The following is a 22737-nucleotide window of genomic DNA, read 5'->3' as shown; positions in this document are numbered from 1 at the left end:
AGCAACCTGATCTAATTGAAGATGTCCCTGTTCATTGCATGGTGGGTGGACTCAATGAACTTTAAAGGTCCCTTCCAACTCAAACTACTGTATGATTCTCTCATTGGCTCTTGAAAATCACAGCATGTGTCGTATGCTCCCGTTATTTTACATAAAATTGTGGTATTTTCCTTCTGCACCCAAAGATACACACCCATTCCGGTTTTCGGTCACCAGCAAACCACTATTCAAACAAACAGAAGTAGCACACATTTACTAGCATGTAAGCATACCCTCCTTTACAACCAGCACAGGAAAGTGAGTTGCAATAATGCTCAGGTAATAGAGAAGGAAATTCAGACAATGATGTCAGCAGTTATAACCAGGCAAATTTGCCCAAACATGTATGCACTGAACCCACCATTGATACACATGAGAGCTCCAACCCATTCTTTCTTACAACTTCAAAAAAAAAAACAAAAACCAAGAACAAAGCGCAAGCAATCTGATTACGAGAGAAATGACTCAGAGCAGAAAATTACTCAACTTATGTAATGCAGTAAGTCCCTACTGAAAAGCATCAGCAAAATGCTGTCTTTTCTTCATACTGTTCTTTACACCACTGGTATTCAGGTGGATGATAAAACAGCTTCCATTTCACGGTCATTTTTCCTGCTATTTTAGCTTGTTATGCTGTTAATCCAGTAGCAACAGACTTGAACCACTTCTAAGCAACCGCTATTCTTTTGCTTTTCATTTTAAAAAATCAGGTTGTTACTGCTTTTCTATAATTATATCATCTTGTTGCTGAAAAGGAGGAGGAATATACACCTCTACAAACATGTTATCTTCAAAATATTTGTTATAGTGATACGCAGCCAGCTTTTGTACATAAATAAATATACCTGAGCGTAGGGGCGTATGTGCATATATACACATATCTATATGAAAACAGAGATAATATGTATGTATATATACTCACAGACTTATAATTACACATATCTGTATAAATGTATTAGATCTACATACATACACATTATATTGAATGTATTTATCTATGAAGACAATTTACACAGAAAATATTCATAGATGACTAAAAAGGAAATATAGTAATCTTGGTAAGAAGCAATACGTTACTCTTTACACTCTGACAGGAGGGCCTCCAATGCTTTCAGACATGCCTGTATTGGATGATGATGGATTGGATTGGATGATGTTGACACATTTCCACCACCCTATAAACATGCTTTGTACTCTCTCATTTGTAATGCTGAGTATCTGGACGGGAGTTGGAATCCAAGTCAGGACAAGTTTTCTTAGATTAAAACTGTGGGTGATGGGAGGGAGTGGGAAATAGATGGCCTTTGCTTTATTAGCCTGGTAGTCAAAAGTCTAGTCTGGCCCAAACAGCATATTGGTTGACATTCAACACTGACATTTCACATGAACTGCATTAGCTTCTGTATTTTTTAGAACACAGTTTTAGCAGTAAACCATACTAACGAGTGAAAAAGTGTCTTTCAGGTAGTAGGCCATACTCTTGTTTCAGCAAGCTTTATTAATTTCAGTCAATTTATATCAGGGGTGAATTTGGTCCAAAATCTTCTATCATAAGACAACACTCCTGACAGCCTGTCAATACCTGTTCCTTGGGTAAACTCTATCCATTATGTCATCGCGGTGATTTCAAGGTTCATTTGGCCCTGTACTCTTAAAGTGGCATAGTATGAACATCTGAGATGAGCTGTAGGTTGGCTTCGAAGTTAGTTTTATTTACCGCAGAATGTGTGCCACCTTTTGCCCCAAGTCACTTTGTGTGGGGAGTTCATTTTTACTACCTGTCAATAAGAATCAAATGCCGAGTGTTAAAATGCTGCAGCCACGCTCTGTAAGGGAAGGCCTGCTTTAATTTGCTTGCTTGGTTTTATAATGTGTACATGACATATTTAGAGTATATGGGATTCAGGAGACTGATGTTAATACTTCTGTTTGCAGGCTAAAGACAAAATATGTTAACTGCTATTATGCATATTCTGAAGTTTCATCCTTCTTTTGGTGTCCCCAGATGTCATACTACTACTGGACAGGACACAGTTGTTCTCTACAAACACCCAGTCTTACAGTAATCCCAGGGCTCACAGACTTGCGACTACTTCAGTATTTCTCCTTGAAGTTTACATCGTCTTTCTCCCAAACAAGAAATCAAATAGTCAACCTTCTTCAGGAATGCCTGTCAAGCTTCTCTGACTATTTTTGATACAGCAGCTCGCACAAATAGTCATAACTCAGCCTTTGAGACAGCAGAACCTGATTTATTATAATCACAAGTGGCAGCAACTCGATTCCCTGTTTGCAATTACTCACAGCTTTCCTGAAACTTTCACATGAGAGGGTAAAAATCATAGAATTGGCTAGGTTGAAAGGGACCGTTAAGATCAGCTAGTCCAACCATCAACCTAACTGATAAAAAACCATCACTAAACCATGTCACTAAGCACTATGTCAACCTGTCTTTTGTGAGTTCCCCTTCAATGATGATTTGTATCACGGGGAAACTTTCCACCGGTGTAAACAAGTGACTGGCCAAGCACTTTGATTTATTTTTAAATAGAAAGTATAGAAAAAAAAAATCAAATCAGCCAAGAAAGTCTAAAAATGGTCTTTGCTCAGTTATGTAATGAAAGGCCAGTCACATTGAGCACGGAGACCGAGTTGAGGCTTAGAGGACCAACCGTACTCAGCTACCCAGTCCAAACGCAGCCTCCTGAATCAGCCACTCCGAAGACGCTCAAAGGAAAAGGACAGGACCACTGTTCCTGGAGGAAAGCCCATCAAGACGTGTCAACAGGGAGACTGTCTCCCTGGAATGCGGTACAGGCAAGAGTGGGCGATGGCCTGCAGGGGAATAGGACTTGCTGCGTCGTGCAGGGGGAACAGAAGTCTGGGATGGCATAAAACCAGCCATGGGGTGGCTATGGGAATTACGGAGAGTCAGAAATATTATCACAGGACATTTAAGGGAATTACCAAAGGCAGGGAAAGGGATGGGTCAAGGACTGAGAAGGAACAACCTGAGAAAACAGACGGGAAAGGGGATTAAAGGAGCCAGAGGCACGTGAACAGGCAGCTGGTCAGTACACCTGCCTGACCAAGCCCTGCCTCTGATCACCGCAGTCCAACCTGTACTCCTCCTAAACACTATTCCCAATTATCTACCACATGAATGCACTCTCTGCCAGCCCCTGTCCCTGAGTGCTAACAAATACCATGACATGCTCACTACTTGAGCGAGAGGATGCAGACCTGAGGGCTTGTAGGTCCAGCTGCCAACAACTGGAGGAGGCAGGAGTGAATGGATTGTCAGTGTCCAAAACCCACTGGTGGCGAGACCTGCCTTGTGTATGTGTGCAACCCACAAGCAGCCAGCAGGAAGGAATGGCAGTGAGCCATCAGTGGTGGTCACGTTTGCACAAGTGTCACCTGTATTTAAGTGCGTGCCATAAAGGCAGTTCCATCCTTAGAATCATAGAATTGTCTAGGTTGGAAGGGACCTTTAAGATCATCTAGTCCAACCATCAACCTAACTCTGATAAAAAAAAAGTCACTAAACCATGTCACTAAGCTCTATGTCAACCCATTGTTTGAACACCTCCAAGGGATGGTGCCTCAACCACTTCCCTGGGCAGCCCATTCCAAGGCTTAATAAACCCTTCAGTGTAAAAATTTTTCCTAATACCCAATCTAAACCTCCCCTGGTGCAGCTTGAGGCCATTTCCTCTTGTCCTGTTGCCTGTGACTTGGGAGAAGAGACCAACCCCCAGGTTGGTCCGTCCTTGTGTGGACCATCCTTCTGCTGGTCCATACGGCTGGCTGAGTGTATGGCATGTATGGACAAGTAGTGTGTGCCTGTTAGGAATACATGCCCTGCCTCATTACTAACTGGACCTGTAAATACAGAACCAAGGCTGCCAAGTACCAATTGGGCTGGAGTAGGAGGAATCCCTGTGGGACCTGAAGCCCCACCAGATTCAGCTACTACCAACAGTCTTGTTTTACAATCACCACAATTAGAAACTCTTGTTAACTTGTGTGAAAAACTCAACAGTTCTGATTACAAAACAGATCTGACCCAACTGGTTTTCAGAAAGGTCTCTGATCCAGCATCTGCACACTCAGTATTTATCTATTATCAATTGGCTCCTCTGGCGCAAACTCTCCTTCAAATAATTCTTCAAGATTCAGGGTCAAAACCAAAACCCAAGAGAGTAACTTTTCATGGCCAGCTGTGCACAGATGCACCCCTCCACATTCATCCTTGTCTTTCCGATGCTCAGCTTTCTCTGGTGGCAGCATATGACCTTCACCTCTCCAAGGGAGAAGGAAGAGGAACTCAGTCCCAGACAGCCACCCACAGGCTTGAGATTTATGAGCCTCAAATAGTTATTTTAGACAGTTGGGCCTCAATATTCATAGTCAACAAGCTGGTTGAAGTTCATGGCTTTCTGACCCAGAAAAAATAGCTGCCCTTCTTCTAATAGCAAATATTTACCTTCAATCCCCTTCCTTTTAATTGTGCATTCATTTACCAATTCTCGTCCTGTCATGCTGCTGCTATTAGAGTGTTTAATTTCCAAAGCACTTGAGGTAATAACTGGATCATGACTAAAAAAATTATACTAGCCATGCTTTCTTGGTGCAGCCTCATCCACCTGACTACTTCCACAAGCACAAAACAGATGCAACAGGGCAGAATTTAACTCCATTGCTTAACAAGAGTATTATAATCTTCAGATTTATATTTTTTTTCTTCAAATTTCATATTAACTAGGTGCATCACTTCATTTGAAATTCCCGTCTTCTCGTCTGGCATAAAAGGCTGCCCTCTGAAGATCAGCAAGAGACAGAGCAGAGGTCTTATCCTCATCTACCCAGGAACCTGACCACTGCATGTTCCATCTTCTCCTCTCTCCTGTAGCAGATGTACTGCAATTATAAACAACATTTGTTATTATTCTAAATATGCAAAGCAGGAAGAAATATGATTCTTATACAAAAGATGTAGGCTGCAGATACTAGATGAGAGGCAGATGGTAAATTATCTTGTAAAGCCAAGGTCTTTGACATTTATTTTTCTTTGGAACAGATACGTAACGAAAAACGAACAAACAAACACGCGGTTAACTCAGTTTGACGATTATGTAATTCCACATACTTCGTTCTGATAAGAATTTGGATGGCTTCATCCCTATCCTCTCTAAAGAGAATTAAGTCTTCAAAGTGCATCTGTTTCTCCCCCTGAAATCAGCAAAGTCTAAATGAACTGTAAATGAGAATACAAGCCTAACGGCCACAAGAAAGTCCAATCGGGAAATGCAGCTACAAAAGTTCCCACAGCGTGACTTAAGACATATTGCAGCATGCATCTCCAGCGACACCATCTCCTAGGCAGAATTATTTTTTCCTTATTTCAGAGACACTTACACAGCACTAGTCCTTCTATATTTTATACTACCACTTACGTTCTGTGTCAAATATCCATTCTAAAATCTTCAATTCTAAGAGACAAAGCATCCAAAGGCCAAATTAAATCCAACGTCTGCACTAAAGCACATAATTCACAAGGGAGCCATTTTCAAACATCTGAATCATCACCAATGGGATATTTCAACAGACCTCCTGATAATTATTTGAGGAACAAATTAAATATATAAGAACATCTACTTGTAAGAAGCTATTGAGATTCAAATAGTTACTGAAAACAACCAAAATTGCCTGGTGTTCTACATATGTGCTGTGATCCTTTTCCATCATACTTAACATGTTGTTTTGGGGATGAATAAGTTAAAGAATTGGTTAAAAAGGGCAGCAGTTCTTCCATACATATTTTATTATACCATAACTTCTTTTCATGTATTTAAAAGTTGGTGAAAATGTGGCAACATTTGGACAGATTTGGGGACCCTCAGTCTTTCCATTTCCTCATTAACATAGGCTTTGATATCAAGAAGGTGGCGCCTGCTACAGCTTGGTCCTGGGCTTGATGAGGAGGACTCTTCCAGTCCTAAGCACTAAAGCTGTGCTTGGAAATTACCTTCATACTAGAGAACTAAGTTTTCCACATGGTATAGTCTAAGTAAGCTCTGGTGGTTTTGCTGTCCTCTGTACCAACGCTTTTAAACAAAAATTGCTAGCTTCCAGGTTCAAAGCCAGCACAGTGGGCAGGCAACCTGAACCACCACCATCTCATCTTGTTACTGTTCCAATGCTTTTGATAGAGAAAAAAGACAGATCTTGTGCAGAAGTCTCTGGTACAAAACTTGGTAATATAAAACGCATCTGATGTCTTTTTGAAGTAATACCTAAAAAAAGAGGGCCATTTTTTTGCCATGGATGTCATGTTTCAACAAGGTCTTACATTAAAGTTCTTAAATAAATGAATCTGACAGGAAGATAAATGGCCGGTTATCAAATAAGTGAGAAAGCAGATAAAGCAACAGGAAACAAAAGAGTAGGAGGTCAGTGGTCAATCAATGAAGAAAGCTAACCCCTGAGTCTTAGGGAATCTTTATTGGGCTATTTGCCATTCACCTAACTCCTGAATGGTTTGAAAAAGGACGCAAATAGTGAGGTGACAGCATGAACACCAAAAGCTTGCTTAGGTTCAGAGAGCAAGTGAATGACTTTACAAAAGAAAAAAATCCACTGAGAACTAGTAAACACAAAGATACCGTACCTAGTTCAGGAAACCTCTGAGCTGCAAAAACGCAGGGAAACACTACTATACACTTGCCTACACTTGAACTCTTCCCCAAGCACTCTGCTCTACTTTCTGTCAGAGAAGGGACACGGGGCCAGGTTCTCTGACTGCATATAATGGCAAACTAACCTAAACTCCCAGCTTATTTTTGTCAAAAACTCAGTCTTGTTTTAGACATACATCCTTATGCACCTCAAGAGTGTGCAAGTCACAGAGGTTCTGGGGATAAGGCTTGGCTGATGCATTTAGGGTTGCCTCAAGGACATCCATCTCGAGACTGAACACCCACCCTTCAGTTTGCAATGCTTTAATTTTAAATTCAGATCAGTTCATTCCCATGTGCTAAACTATCATTTAAATTTTGCTGGGATTCTCCTTGCGTGTTGTTTGGAGTAAGTCTTGAGATGTTAATTTTAATAGTAAAACCAAACACTGTTTTCTAATAGAGGAAAAAGGTATCCATCAGTTTAACTGGTACAGTTGTAAATTATAATGCAGCTGAGTATTCCTTGTCAGGGTCCGCCACATTTTGAGTAGTATCATGTGCCCTGAACTCTGCCTTTCCAAAGCCAACCAGTTTACCTACAAGAACAATGCTACAGGGAAGTGTGAAGCAATTAATTTCTTAGAGAATACAGAGCTGAACTCTGAGATATTAAATCCCCTGAGAACAAAAGACCTGCCTTAGTAAGCAGGTAACTTTAGACCCCACAGGCCTCCAGAAGGCACCTCCCAAAATGGCATGTAAATACACAAGTGAAAATGGACTCTAACAGCACTTTTACTCTTGAACTACCTTCTATTCTTGCTTGCTTTTGAGATTCCTCTTTCCTTTTACTGAGGCTATGGAGAACCCTGATCAACCATCTGATGGCTGAAGCCTTCAATTGCAAAATGACTCTTGCTTCATCTTCCTTCAGAGATCTCCAGACTGTGAACTGAATTCTACTTTGAAATGCAAAAAAAGCACCCCCATATGCTGGTGCATGCTGTCTCTACCTCCCTCAACACCTTGAGCAAGACAAGGCTGTATATGGGCAGAGGACAGCAAAGCACTTCATCAAATCCCACTCAGTGTACAGAAGGTTGTAGTGGAGGACTGTCAGGGTGAGTTACAGCCAGCCCCCAACACATGCTTACTGTGAGATGGAAACAGTGGGGACCACAGCTCAAACTCCCAACGGCTCGTTGGCACCACAGCCATCACCGCTTCCCTGGCGTATGAATTCTTAAATGTTTTAATTGGTATCTCTCTAAAACTTCCTTCCTTGGCCACAAGTTTTCCCAAGAGGAACTAATAAAATTTATTGTATTAAAACATTACCTAGAATGAGAAACAGTCAGGTCGTTGCTATGTTTAGTTTTAACAAACAATATGGCAAAGAGAAAGAAGAAAAATGTGTTCTACTCACACAAAGACTCAGTGACCAAAACACACTGAGTCAAACTCAGACACATTTCCAAAAAAGAGCTCCAGGCACAAAAAAAAACCCCAAACAAACCCACAACAATAACACTGGATTCCGCATGGAGGAAAATAAGTAACGCTGAAGTAAAGTCATGTTCAGCTGTCATATTCAGCTGGGAAACAGTAGAAAGATCGCACAAAGGGGCTGACCAAGACTTATCCCAAATAACCTCTAGTTCATAACAATCCATGCAAGAGGATGCTAGGAAGAGTTATAAGTCACTTAATAGAACTCTGAACTATTCCAGTAACAGTGACTATTCAGTATGTTTTCACCATCTTGAGACAGCTTAAGTGTTAAAAGAAAAACTGCACGGATTTTATCAAGGTTGAAACACACATTTGGAAATCCTCTGCTCAAACTCATGTTTCATTTTCGTTAAGTTCGCTAACATTTCAACTCACTGAAAGCGAATGCGCAAACCGGTTGCTTAAAGAGCTTTTTACTAGTATCGCCCTTCACTCCAACCAGCTTAACTCGTTTATTCTTTCTAACATATGGATCTCAATTTGCATACATCCTGCTCTCCGAGATGAAAACACGCTCTCAGACACAGCAGGCAAAAAAAAAAAAAAAAAAAAAAAAAAAAAACCAACCACGAAGGAAAACAATACAACCCATCTGTCGGAGGAAGGCAAAAGAAAAAAAAAAAAAAAACGGGAAAAAGAAAAAAAAAAAAAACAAAAAAAAAACCCAAAACCCAAATCTCTCGCAAAGTGGGTTTTGCTCTTGACTGTTCTGCATCTTTTTCCTCCCATCTTAGCAACAACAGCGCCTGGAGCAGCCAACCAGGGCCCGGGCGGCGGGGCCAGAGCACCGCCATCACCGGCGGGGTTACTGCAGTGCATCGCCCGCCAGTAACCGCGCCGGGCCAGCGCCGGGGCTCTGCCTGCGGCACCTCTACCGCACTGCACCTGCTGGGGATGAGGACAGGCTTTTTTCCGACTCCTCTAGCCAGGATTAGCAAATAATTTAGGGCAAATCCTCCCCTCCGCTCCCCTCCCCCTTTTTCATTTGGGTCTTTGGATATCTCCGGCGGGAAGGAGGGGGGTGTGGGGGGTGTGTGTGAAATCTTTCAAATCAAGTCACAGAAAGAATGTAGCCAAAAAAAAAAAAAAAAAAAAGAAAAAAAAAAAAAAGCCGAACTAAATAAGAAAGAAACAGGTCTGTCCAAGCGCAGGTAACCAGAACTAATTCGTAACAGAGCAGCAAAGCAAATTGGCGAAACCCAGCCTGTTTAAATCCCTGCCCACGATTTGACAGTGGGTTGTTTCCATCTTATGCAGAGGTCAGTATTAACATAATATACAGACCTCCTAGCTGAAATGTGGGTATCTAGCTGTTCTGATGACACTATCTCGGACTGCGACAGGCACTTTTTGCATTTCATGAATATCAAACAACCTCCCAAAGACTCCTTATTTCCCTGTCGGACGTGAGGGAGCCATCCAGAATAAGCAAGGTCCTTCGTTCTCCTCCTTCCACTCCTGCTGTTTAATCTGCTGAATCTCAAAGCTACGAAGCAACGGTCTTGTGAGAAAAGAAAGTACCTCTCTGGCTGGTTTGTTTCCACAGGGCCTGAGCCATTAGAACAAACGCAAAATAACAGAAATATCGCATTTTCTGCTGAGCACGAATTTCTGTATTGCTACTAAACTGCTCCACAAAAATACCCACCACATTTTGACCGGCTGGAGCCCGTTCCCTCAGAGGTTACTAAAGACCAAATCCTACCAGAACTTACACTCGAACGCAGCACAAATGAGTCATTATGGTCCTAAAAATAACAACGGAGAAATTTCCAACTAAAATGTTGCCTAATTAACCATGAATACTGAAAAGTATGAGAAAAAAAAAAAAAGAAGTAATCCCTGAGTTATTCTGGAGTTTTGAAAGCAAATTTATTACTACTTTCTTCCTGAATGCACGCGATGTTATATTGGAACAGCATTTCCATTTCTATCCTATGTTATAACAAAACCACCTAGAAACAATAGGACAAGTGTCCTTTGGTGGATATATAAAATGTATGTATCTTTTCAAAGTGAAGCTGAATGAATTTGACCAAGACAAAAGGCTCCAAAGTATTTTGTGTCCTCTCCTATTTGGGACTATCCATAATTTTATCCCCAGACCACTCATTCTATTCAGATTACTTTATGGTGCTTTCAGCAAAAACGGCAGAAAGCTAAGGCACCGACTTTACTCTGAAATCCTCTTGCAGTTTTTAGGCAGTCCTAGAATTAAAATCTACGTGTCTACATTTTTTCTATAAACTGGTAAAACCAATTTTTTCTATAAACTGGTAAAACGACGTTTTTGTGGTTTGCATTGCAACCTGCAGTTTAAACAGACAGCTCAAAAGCCAAGATAAGTTCCACTTTCAGATCTCTCTCTCTCAACTCTTAGATAAATGGCTTCGTGACAAGACACTGAAATTTTTGCCACAGTTTGTTCTGAAGCTCTGTAGATATGGCTTTTCCTCATTTAAGAAGCCCACACTGGATCTAACCAAGGACTCTCCTCGTTTTCTTCCCCTCCAAGCCAACCAGCTCCCTCATCCTCAAAGAAAGGAGAAGGCATTCTCGGACTAAGCGCCCCTACTATTTCTTTGTGTTCTGAAGTTTCCTTTTTTTTGGCTTTGCCAGTTCGTCTTAATCTTACAACCCACTGTCTCTGCCCCAGCAGTCCTGCAGGGGCAGGATTCCCTTAACGTGAATCTGGAACCTTGCTGACTGCAGGAGACCCCTGGAACATCCTTGAACAAAGGCTGGATTCAAAGATCAAGACACGTTTTTGGTTCTGGAAGATCCTTACCCTCACAAGATCTGGATTAAGTCGCTTATCAATCTCTTTCCTCCAAAAGTTAATTCTACCATTTGACTAATCCCCCAAAAGCTTTATGGGGAGCTATATGGGGAAAGTGCCAAAGTCATCTGAGACCTTCTAAAACTTTTATCTCTATAATCTTTTCCAAATTCCCATATTGGAAGAACTCCTACTGAACGGAATGGGTCAGATACAGCTGCTTTGATCGAGGACTCGCCTACCAGATTCCTTCCCTGTTACTACCATTGACTTCAAAAGGAATTACACCATGAATGAATCAGGTCCAGAGTCACACCAATCTTTGCTATGAATTCGATAAAACCTCATTAAAATGAGTAGAACAGCATTTATCATATAAATCTGAGAATGAAAATCCTATCTTTATTTTTAAAGAGAAAATGAGATTTAATAGATAAATTAGGCACTTTAAGGCTGACACAAATCAATGAAAAATTCTAATTTGAAGTCTGTGATGGCTTATTTAGCTGCTTTGCTGTTGACAAGCAATGCAAATTCATGTTGCTTTGTGCTTTTAATTAAAAGTAAATGGTGTTACATACCATGACTTTCATTGTCTGAAAAATACAGCTAAGTACAGAACACAATGGCAGCATTAATAATTACTCCTCCTTTTGTTAATTTAGAGCCTAATCTTAACATTACTTCACAATACCATTTTTACTGAAGGGAGTACATTTTTGTTGTTGCTCCTTAGTTGAATTCCTCTTCAACATTCTGCCACAAATTGCCTTTGCAAGGAAACTATACTTCTCCCTTTGTGATCCAACACTCATGAAAGGTTTTAACTAATTCATTACAGTCATGGAGAAAGATGTAGAAATAGCAGATTTTTTTTTCCAAGCTCCGTTTCAGAATAGAAACACCATTAATTTAAAAGGCACATTTTCATAACAGCATCCCTTATCCCTTATTGCCATGACCAGCACTGAGAAACACCTTCCATTTTATTACTCTTTTTCAGCTTGTGCATACAAGTTTACTGTTTTTAAAAAATCACTTGCATTTCCTACACTGGACTTTGTACCTTCAGGAATATGTTTTCTGCTACACTTCTCATAAAAAAGTCAATTTAAAAATTTCACATTATGTTGATGACAGATCCTTTTAGCACAGGGAACCCACAAGGAGTGTCGAGATGGAACAACCACCAGTGTTTCAAGACACAGTATTGCCCTTTTGTTGAGCAGAGCCAGATTAAAACCCATTGCAGTTAAGTGTAACATATTTATCTACAAGCCCATCAGTTTTAAACAGAGATATCTCAAATTGGACACAAACACTTCTATTGCAGAACCACTAAAACAACTGAAGGAATCTGACAGTTCAGTCCTTACCTTCATTTGAGACAATTTAGACAATTCAGTTTTCTATTTCTTTAATGGAAAACCCTTTCTATTAAAAGTAATACATTGGCTCAGTCCCTGGAGTAGGGAACATGACTGGGAGGAAAGTTTGTTTATAGAAGGTTTCTGTAATCTGGCTAGCAATTCACTGAATCATAGAAGTGCTGCTTGGAAAGGACCTTTGGAGGTCGCTTAGTCCAGCCTTCTGCTCAAAGCAAGACGATCACCTACACAACATCAGGTCACCCGTGGTACTGCCCAGCCAAATCTTCTACACCCCCTGACATGGGGAAAGCAAAACTGTCTCTGGCTGATCTGTCCCAGTGTTGCACCAACCTCCTGGTGAACAGATATTTTCTAACGTTCATCATAAGCCACCCAACCTGCAATATGTGGCCATTGGCTTTAGTCTATCATCTGGCACTACCAACAAGAGTTTGGCTCCACTGCCTTTATAACTGCCTTCTAAGTAGTTTTACGCCAGACTGAGATCACCCCACAGCTTCCCTTTTACTAGACGGAACAAGCCCAGCTCCCTCAGCCTCTCCTCGTTGGTCCCCTGACCAATTTTTTACCCCTCTGACAGACCCTTTCCAGCTTCCCAATCTCTCTGTTGATCTGGAGAGCCAAAAACTGGATACACTATTCCAGCTGTGCTCTTACCGATGTTGAGAAGGATAACAACTTGCATCCATCTGGCCAGGTGCTCCAAAGGTAGCTTATCTTGTGGTTTGCCTTACTTGCAGTGAGAGTACACTTTGGCTCATATTCAGCTTGGCATCCACTGTAAACCCCCCCAAGTCTTTTTTAAGATCCTTGGCTAGAAGAGCGCCAAGACCTGCTGGCAGACAGCATGCCTCATGGCCACTCAGAGGCTGTCCTTAGTGGTCCAAGGAAAGACATATGGTGCAAGACCAGGTGAGGAGAATATAAACTGCTCAGAGATAGCCAAAAAAGTTTAATCTCCTCCTTCAAACTCAGTGACACAGTCATAGCCAGCCATGCCCTAGAGCTAAATACCGCAACTGGTCCTTTTCAGCAGCAGAGCAATTTCATAGTCATAGATTCATAGATCGGTCCAGGCCGGAAGGGACCTCCAAAGGTCATCTAGTCCAACCTCCCCGCAGTCAGCGGGGACACCCCCAACTAGATGAGGTTGCCCAGGCCCTCGTCGAGCTTCACCTTGAATATCTCAAGGGAAGGGGTCTCAACCACCTCCCTGGGCAACCTGTTCCAGTGTTCCACCACCCTCATAGTAAAGAACTTTTTCCTAATATCCAATCTAAATCTCCCCTTCTCCAACTTAAAACCATTGCCCCTCGTCCTGTCACTGCAGGCCTTTGTAAACAGACCCTCCCCAGCCTTCCTGTAGGCCCCCCTCAGGTACTGGAAGGCTGCTATGAGGTCTCCCCGGAGCCTCCTTTTCTCCAAGCTGAACAACCCCAGCTCCCTCAGCCTGTCCTCATAAGAGAGGTGCTCCAGCCCCCTGATCATTTTGGTGGCCCTCCTCTGGACCCGCTCCATCAGGTCCACGTCCTTTCTATATTGAGGGCTCCAGACCTGCACACAGTACTCCAGGTGAGGTCTCACCAGAGCAGAGTAAAGTGGCAGAATCACCTCTCTGGATCTGCTGGCACACTTCTTTTGATGCAGCCCAGGATGTGATTGGCCTTCCGGGCTGCAAGTCACATTGCCTGCTCATGTCCAGCTTCTCGTCCATCAGCACCCCCAAGTCCCTTTCCTCAGGGCTGCTTTCTAATACCTCATCCCTCAGTCTGTATTTATACCGAGGATTGTTTCGGCCCAGGTGCAGAATCCTGCACTTGCTTTTGTTGAACCTCATGAGGTTCATCTGGGCCCACCTCTCCAGCCTGTCCAGGTCCCTCTGAATGACATCCCGTCCCTCTGGTGTATCGACAACACCACACAGCTTGGTGTCATCTGCAAACTTGCTGATGGTGCTCTCAATCCCTCTATGTCATTGATAAAAATGTTAAACAGTACCAGTCCCAGCACGGACCCTTGAGGGACACCACTTGTCCTGGACTTCAAGCCATTGAGTACCACCCTCTGGGTGCAACCATCCAGCCAATTCCTTATCCACTGAACAGTCCACCCATCAAATCCGTATTCCTCCAGTGTGGCAAGCAGGATGTTGTGAGGGACCATGTCAAAGGCTTTACTGAAGTCCAGATAGATCACGTCCATTTGTCAGGATGCGCCATTTTGTCAAGCCAAGTCACTCAGACACGTCAGCAAATGTGGACAGAGGTTTTTGGTCTAGAACCCCTTGATCATTTTCGGCCAACAACAAAGAGACTCGGTTAAAAACCTCAAGTTCTTAAACCTTACATGAGATGCTGGCACAGTTCCATTTCTTGGGAGAAAAAAAAAAAAAGACATCAATGTTTTAGTTTGTTCTGATAAGATAAAAAATAATTCTGATAAAGATTAATTTTGAAAGTTGCTGCCAAACCAAGTTGTCCTCCTATGGACAGTACGGTTAAATGCAATTTTAATAAAGAACTATAAGAATGCAGGTGTGTGCACATGCAGTTTTGATGTTGAAAAACCCATTAGCGCCTTAAGTTTGCACATCCTTCAACAAATGAATAACTGTATGCACAGGCTGTCCACATACAGTAGCACTTCCATGATCATACATCCAGTATTTTTCATACCATGCATTTTTAGACTATTGAAGCCTTGGTGTTGTGATAACAACACAATTTCCAGACAGCAGCAACGTACATTGTGAAACAATTTCAAGAGGAACCTTTAAGCCAGTGGATTTACAGATTCGGAGCAAGTGCGGGTATCAAGTATGGCTCAGGTGAGCAGTGCATTGGCATGGGCTTATCTCTTAAAAGAACTAAAGCACACAACCATACCAATTTACAATACTAAGCAAGAATTCCTTGAGGAAAAGCAATTATGTCCTTTAGTACACAAAATTCTCCTGAAGATTTCAGTATTTTCTCTTGGGCTTACTTCTTTCCGCAAGCAGGAATTTACTGCACAACCTAGTTTTCCTTTCAGAGATGACTATAGTCACACACACACAAAAAAACCAAAAACTCTCTAGGAAACACAAGGCTACACAAAGCAGATGAAGGTATAAAAAGAATGGATGCAAAGCAGATGAAAAAGGACACAGCCACTTTACACCCACCTTTCAGAACTGGAATAGACCAAGAGCATATGAAGAAGAGAGCTGAATATGCCCTCCTTATTCCCATCAGTAAAACAGCAACAGAAGAATTGTCATTGTCTCGGAACCAGCTATAAGTGAAACTGGATTGTGACAGCAAAGTGGTAACACTTCACTTCCTTGAGAGGCATTCAATATTTGTATCATTTTGGTGTGCCCTGTGTTGTAGGCTGCGAACTCTTTGCTGTGTATTATTAGCCAAGTAGCTAGCAAGAGCATCCTGTGTATTATTAGCCAAGTAGCTAGCAAGAGCATCCTGGTCCTTGACTAAACCTCAAGATTCAGTCCTAGCAGTAGCCAGTGATTTCGTCAATTAAAAGAAATGGTAAGCTTAGAGAGACGCATCGTAGAACACCAAGATACATGGATGGGCTGATATTCCTATAGCTCGCAGTATTTATTTCCAAACACAACATTTTAAGAGAGTAATTTTTATCCTGGTTTCAAAGGCCTTCTGAAATTCTGAGATGCTCACTGTTCTGAAAGGCTACTGCAAAAATACCATTCCAGACATTTCACAAAACAACCAATCACAAAAGTAAAAAAAGCATCCTCTTTCCCCCCACCCCCACCTTTAAACTACTGCATGCTCTACCCACCCTCAGCCATGTATTGTAGACACGCAAGATCACAGGACAGATATTTGGCAGCACAGCAATACTATATTTACTTCAGATACTTTAGAATCGGGAGGCAAAAATAAGCAGTTGTACGAACTACTGCATCTACAGTTTCTTGGAGTGCAAGGGGCCATACACCCCACTGCAACAGGCTCCAGGAAAGTTCCCCAGTGCCGACTGTGGGGCAGTGGGTGTATCAAGAAGCCAAGCAAAAAGCAACTGTGGAAACACAGTCCCTTTACTCACTTTGCTTCGCCACCCACAACAGACTCATTCCAACTATCATGACCACTCACACGGGCAATAACATTTCTACATTAGCCAAAACATTAAGTTTTCCTCACCCTTCTTCCTCCACCATGGTCCTTCTTGGATAGAGTATGACAGTTCTTTAAACTCGATATTCACAGCTGGTCTGCGGGGTAGGTAGGAGAAACGATGAGCTTCTGTCAGAGTATTGTCCACCTTTTTTAAATGTCCATTCATCAGTCGAACATCTTGGTTATCTGTGCCATTTGAGACTACTTCATCCACTGAAACACACACTGACTTTGGCTCAGCCATGGTACAAGCAGAATTGCTGCCGTTCTAGAGGGGAAAAGTTGGAGAAAGGACAAAGTTCACAGACTTTAGTTTAGGAACAAATTTCAAAACCTTCTGCACTAGAAGAATTATTATTATTTAAATAACACAAGAATCCAGCACAGTAATGCGCTGCAAGGTGAAAGGGAAAAAAAATAAAACAACCTTTTGTTTGCTCTGCCAGTGCCTCGACAGAAGAGGTAAAAGAGCTCTTGCACTTGCAGGCCACAAAGGGCAGTTCCTTTAGTACCACTTTCCCCTCCAAGGGTATATACACAGCACATTACTATCTTCAGAACAGAGCAGCTCTTGCACCAGATTAATACAACATTTTTAAGTTCAGTCCCCATTGTATTTGGTTTCTCATGCACTGAAAGAATTTGGTTCTAGTTACTCTAATTCCAGTGCTTGTATTGGGACAGCGCTGAAGGGGGAAGGGAGATAGCTGAACTATTATTTGTGCAGACATTTCAAAAGACAACCACTCAAAAAGTCTAAGAGCTCTTACTCCTTTGGATCAGAATATAATTCTGTAAATGTGAAATCGCATAAGTTATATTTCCGCAAATTCTGAAATGTACTATTTTGTGCCTTATTTGCTCCTGCATTGATAGTTCTGGAGACTTTTCAACCTGGAACAGTACAGCTTCTTTCTGAGAGGTCTGTCAGGAAAGCACAGCGATTTCCACCCAAAACCCTTGCACGCTTTCCTTGCTTCACAGTGAATTCTAATGGAAATCTTATCAGCCACATAAACATATTAAACCTTGCTCCAGGACTTGCACCGCTGACACTGTAAGGTCAACACTTGATGCCTACAGCCATACCTCTTACTATACTGTGCTCACCATAGCACTCGGTGCAATTCCACTTGTCATTTTTTGGACTGAATCTCTTTCCCTTCCTCTTCCATGACAATGGCCTGCCACCTGCCCTTCTCTTCTTTTTTAATTCTGCACACAAAATCCAAACTTTTTCCGTTCTTTTTACCTGCATGGGCACCTTGCACCAAGATCAACACGATGTGTTTAAAACTAGAAGTAAAACAATCAAAAACTGTTTACAAACAGTAAAAAAATCAAAACTGTTTAGCTGTTTTCTTCAGCTAAACAGAATTTTGAGCAGTTCAGAGGCTGTTTGTTGTATGTCATAAGCAGGGCCAAACATCTGCAGAGCTGTCTAGTAGAAAATGTAGCATTTTTAAGGCAGATCTGTACTGGAAAAGACTTCTGTAGCTGCATATGTGCTAGCCTTTCTATACTGTCACATTTGCCCAACAATGTTCACATCCCCAAAGGTATCTCTTGGAAACCAGATGTGCTGCATTAATTTTCAAGGCATCAGTGTTGAACACCCTCAAATAAAGACTTGTAGGGCATGCCACTGTCTCCCTCTACTTGCCCTCCAATGCAACTAAGAAGTCACATTGCCCCCTTTTCACTGCGCCATTTTCACCCTCTCAGTCATGGTTAGTGGTCTTCCCACTTATGTTGCAAAAGCCATGCTGCTCAGATCAGTCACTTGTTATGGATGCTGATGAAAAACATTTTTTAAAGGCCTACATAACCACTACATAGCAAGTTCTGGATGTAAAAATCAGCTCTGCTTACCACATTTCCTCAAGAAAGCTATTTTAATTGTGCTCTAAACTTACTCAGAGGTCAGGTATCCAGTAACACTTACTCCCCATTTCTTAAATAGTTGCCTGTAACAGCATGTAATTTGAACATAACAAGAGTAATGTAAAACACCTTGGAACTGAACAATTACAGTAAAGGAACCTCCCTCTTCCCTAAAAAATAAGAGAAGGTGAGTTAACAACATTCTTTCCTGAATGTTTCCAAAGCTTACTTTGGCACTCATAAACTGTGTGGTTCAGAGGAACCACTGAGCACCTTCCCACATCAGAGGGTATAATCCAAAAACTAACTCTCAACGAGCAGGTCACCTTGAGTATCCAGGGGACAGCCAGAGCTTCTCCAGTTCAGATCAATTTGAAAAGAAACATCCTTTGGACAAGGTCCTTGTCTCTGCCTACTTAATCATCTGGGACTACAGAGACTTTTGTTCCTGGGACATTAAACAAACCATTTCAATCACCCAGTGGACTGAAATGCCTGTTCTCAGCAGACGGTGATAGAATCATCCCAGCTCTCCATCACATGTCTCCCTCCCCCCAGGGACCACCTGCTGTGGGAGAAGATGCCCCCCTCCTGCCCCCTTCCAAAGGGGCCACCTGCTATGGGCAAGGAACCCCCCCCCCCGCCAGCTACAGGGGCCACCTGCTATGGGCAAGGATCCCCCTCCCCATGGACCACCTGCTATGGACAAGGATGTCCCCGCAGGGACCACCTGCTATGGACAAGGATTCCCCTCCCCACAGACCACCTGCTGTGGACAAGGATGTCCCCGCAGGGGCCACCTGCTGTGGGCAAGGTCACCCCTACCAGGGACCAGGGAGGGGGCGCATCCCAGGGGTAAGGAGAGCTCCCGGGCTGGTGGAGATGGCTCCCAGTCGTGGGATCACCCCTGCTCCCGAAGAGGTGGGCAACTCCCGTGGCTACCCCAGCCACAGACTTACCAGAGCCCTGCGGAACAGCTCCTCAAACACCCCCCCAACTCCCTTCCTGTGTCCACCAACACCAACCAACCCCTCTCCATTTCAGCCTCCCCACCACCCCCCCAGCTTTATTGCCCCTAGAGCCGCTATTATTCCCCCCGCGAGGAGCCGGACCGCTCCCGGGGCTCCCAGCGGGCACGGCCGCCCTCTCACCCCGGCAGGACGGTCCCGCTGGCTCTGCCCGCTCCTTCCCCGGCCGTGTCCCCGGCCGTCCCCCCCCCTCCGCCCCCTCCCCGGGCGTTATGCAAAGGTTACGGTTCTCTCCGCAAATCTGTTTGGAAAGCGGCGGGGCGCAGCGGCGCAGGGAGCATGCTCGGAGCCGCCGCTAATCCCATCGGCATCAGCCACAGCCCGGAGGTAACCAGCGGTCAAGCCCCGCCGCCCCCCTCAACACAGCCCAGCCGCCCAGCGCGGGGGGGGGCTGACCCCCACCACCCCCGGCGGGAATCTGCCCCGGCACCACCGACCGGACCCGGTTTTCCCTCAGGGAGACGGGGAAGGAGTCCCGCGGACCCCTCTCTCCGTTCCGTGTCCCCCTCCCCACCAACCTTCGCCGCGACCCCCGCCTTACCAAAGCGGTGCCCAGGGAGAAAGCCGCCATCAGACATGCCATGTGCCCCCGCTGCCCGCCCGGCTGCTGGCGGCGGCTCCCGTTCCGCCGGCGCCGCGCCGAGCCCCCGAGAGCCGCCTCTCCGCTCAGACTGGCTGCGGGAGGCAGGCGGGCGAGCGAGGGAGCGGCCTCCCGCCGCCCCGGGGCCGCCTCCCAGCCGGCCCCCGCCCGCCCCCGCCGAGCGGCTCAGGGGAGCCGGCCGGGGGACCCCAGCCCACCGGGACGCCGGGGGGAGGCGTGGGCAGCGTGACCCCCGCTGTGGGCACCGGGGTGGCCCTGGGTTTCTTTGCCTGTCGCCGAAACAAGGCGGCGGACGCTTCTCCAGGGGAGCGGGCGCTGGAGGTAGGAGCATCCCTGAGAGCTGCCGGGCGTGGTGTCCTGGTTTGAGCACACAGGACTAATTTATCTTCTAATGCTGGCGAAAACTGCACTTTTGGGAGACTCCAGTGTCTGAATTTGTGAAAATATTTACTTCATAGCCAGCTAGGCTATGTGGGATTCAAGGTCTCAGTGGTTTTGAGCCTTGCCAGGTGTGGGGATGAGGAGGAGCGAGACCTCGGCACTTGACCCAAGCTGGCCAACAGGGTTATTTCATACCACGACCATCACATTTAATATAAATTAGAAATTTTTCTATGTAGTTCTCTCTCCCTTGATGGCGGTGGTCCAGAGAACTTCTTGCCCTTTTGCTGGACCCCCTGAGCCGTTCCTTTCCTCCTGAATCTCACATTTGCTGTCTGCTGCTGGAGGAGCACAGCTTCCTGCTGATAGAATTGGCTGAGTATAACTCTTGTATATCTTATATTAGTATCGGGATCAATACTGGTTCTTTAATATTATTGTTAATTATTTAGTCTTATCCTATTAAATCTATTTATATTTCAACCCTCATGTTTCCTTGTTTTACCGATTCCACATCCCAGGTGAGGAGGGGTCATCAGGTGATAGAGTAATTGTCTAAATGACAATAAATTGTTACGGGTTTCTCAAACCATAACACATGGCCTCCACACTCCGGACTGGCACGGCCTGGCTTCCTGATGAGCTCCCAGAGGGATGGCGTTCACCCAGGAGAAGAGGAATCGAAGCACCATCTGGTTGCACCTTGTGCCATCCCACCGGCACAAGTAGGAAATGGCTGTTCTGGCCTTGGGACTTGCATGCCATCAGTTTATAAGGTGAGCAAGCCGCTGTGGTTCCGAGATGGAGAGAAAGGAAGGTTGTCATTGCGTTTCCATCTTTGGTCTTCTCAAGCCTGGATTTCAGCGAGGTCCTGCAAAGACAGGGCCTGAGCCACCCATGATGTGCAGTGGGTGGTGTTCACATGCCATTAGGGTTGTGTTGGCATTGCTGACTTGAATCTAGATCCGTGACTAAGTTTTGAGTTACCTTCACTATCCATGCTACTTGCTAGCAGAAGGTTCTACCCAGCCAGCTCACCAAGAAGCCAGATACGAGAAGACCTACCAACCATCTGAAGTGCCTCTGCAGTCACGTACCCACTGGGCCTCTTTAACGTGTGCTGGGGCTTCTCTGTTCCTCTGGAAGCAGCAGGAAGAGGGGATAAATTATAGCAAGGGCCTGAGAATTGGATTCACAGCGTCTACCAAACATTATATACACAAGTTCGCAATCGTGAGGAATCTTCTACCCAGGGACCTTGCCATAACACTTGGTGCTCACGTAGCATTCTACAGACACCGAGGTAATCTTCACAAAGCCCCTGGAAGGCAGGTAAGTATTTTATCCTTGCTGAGCTGTGGAAGGTTGTTTACCACAGGCGGCACAGCACCGCAGAGGGAACTGCTGCACAGAACCATCTGTGCTGGGTCAGATGGGGGCCCATCTCCCACAGTATCCTCCTTCCTGGCAGTGGCCAGGAGATGGATGCTCAAAGAAGAGCTTAAGCACAGGGCTGGCTTGTATCAGATGTCTCCCTGATGCTCTCCCAGCCAGCAGCTGGTTTTGGCTTAAGGACTTCCTGACGTAGTTGTCACTCCTGAATGTGCTAATAACCCTTGGTAGATATCTCCTCCATTAGAGAAGACACCCCCCTTGGAAACATACAAACTTTTACCATCCACTACATCCTATTGCCAAGGAATAGAGTGTGGAGATTCACTGAGCTTGACCTTGGATTCAGTCTCTAGACGTAGCAGAAAATTATTTACTTATAATTCATGTATTGAGGAAGAAATGCCTACCTGCTGTGGAATACGAGACCAAACATGGATGTGTCCATCCAGGAGTCCTTGTTGGAGGCTTGAACTGTGTTTGAGGAGAAGTTTGAAATACCATTATCTCTTTATATTAGGAATAAAGAGAAATTACGGAGCATTCTTCCAGTGTGGGTCCAGGGTTTCAAATAACTTGATACGGAGCATGTGTCTATAGCACCTACAATTTATTCAAGCTTGTCTCCTTTATTTTCCCTTAAAAACACTGAGAAGGCTGCGTTATCTCCCTACAGGATCTGAAAAGGGTGGTGAAATACTACTGTATATGTTTAAGGTGTTTAAGGGGTAAACCAAACTGCATAAAGACATCACATGCAGAGAGACAGCAGGAGATGCCCTGACCTCAGTGAGTGTTGCCATACAGACTCAGCACAGCGCTTATTCTCCTGTGTTTTAGCTTCTTAAAGGCTCCGGAGGAAAGCAAGGAAAACAACATAAAGGTTGCAATGGAACTTAAAT

General features: G+C 44.1%; 1 protein-coding gene across 3 annotated transcripts in view; it reads right to left on the bottom strand.

Annotated features, from left to right (window-relative positions):
• The window catches only part of ABCG1 (ATP binding cassette subfamily G member 1), a 58499-nt gene extending 38455 nt beyond the window's left edge, over nucleotides 1–20044 (bottom strand). For 2 of the 3 annotated variants that reach the window (XM_074168496.1, XM_074168505.1), the window contains exons 1-2: nucleotides 20003–20044; nucleotides 16574–16817 (exon numbers count right to left, since the gene is read on the bottom strand). In XM_074168496.1, the coding sequence (XP_074024597.1) occupies nucleotides 16574–16817; nucleotides 20003–20044 (286 nt within the window). Of the gene's footprint in view, nucleotides 1–16573; nucleotides 16820–19588; nucleotides 19743–20002 lie in introns of those variants that run through there. The other variant, XM_074168488.1, reaches the window with a different exon arrangement.
• Between the last annotated feature and the right edge of the window lie 2693 nt (nucleotides 20045–22737).

This window comes from Numenius arquata, chromosome 1, assembly GCF_964106895.1.
Source record: "Numenius arquata chromosome 1, bNumArq3.hap1.1, whole genome shotgun sequence".
Taxonomy (NCBI): domain Eukaryota; kingdom Metazoa; phylum Chordata; class Aves; order Charadriiformes; family Scolopacidae; genus Numenius; species Numenius arquata.
Note: the sequence above shows the minus strand (reverse complement) of the source record. Positions and strands in the feature narration are given on the sequence as shown.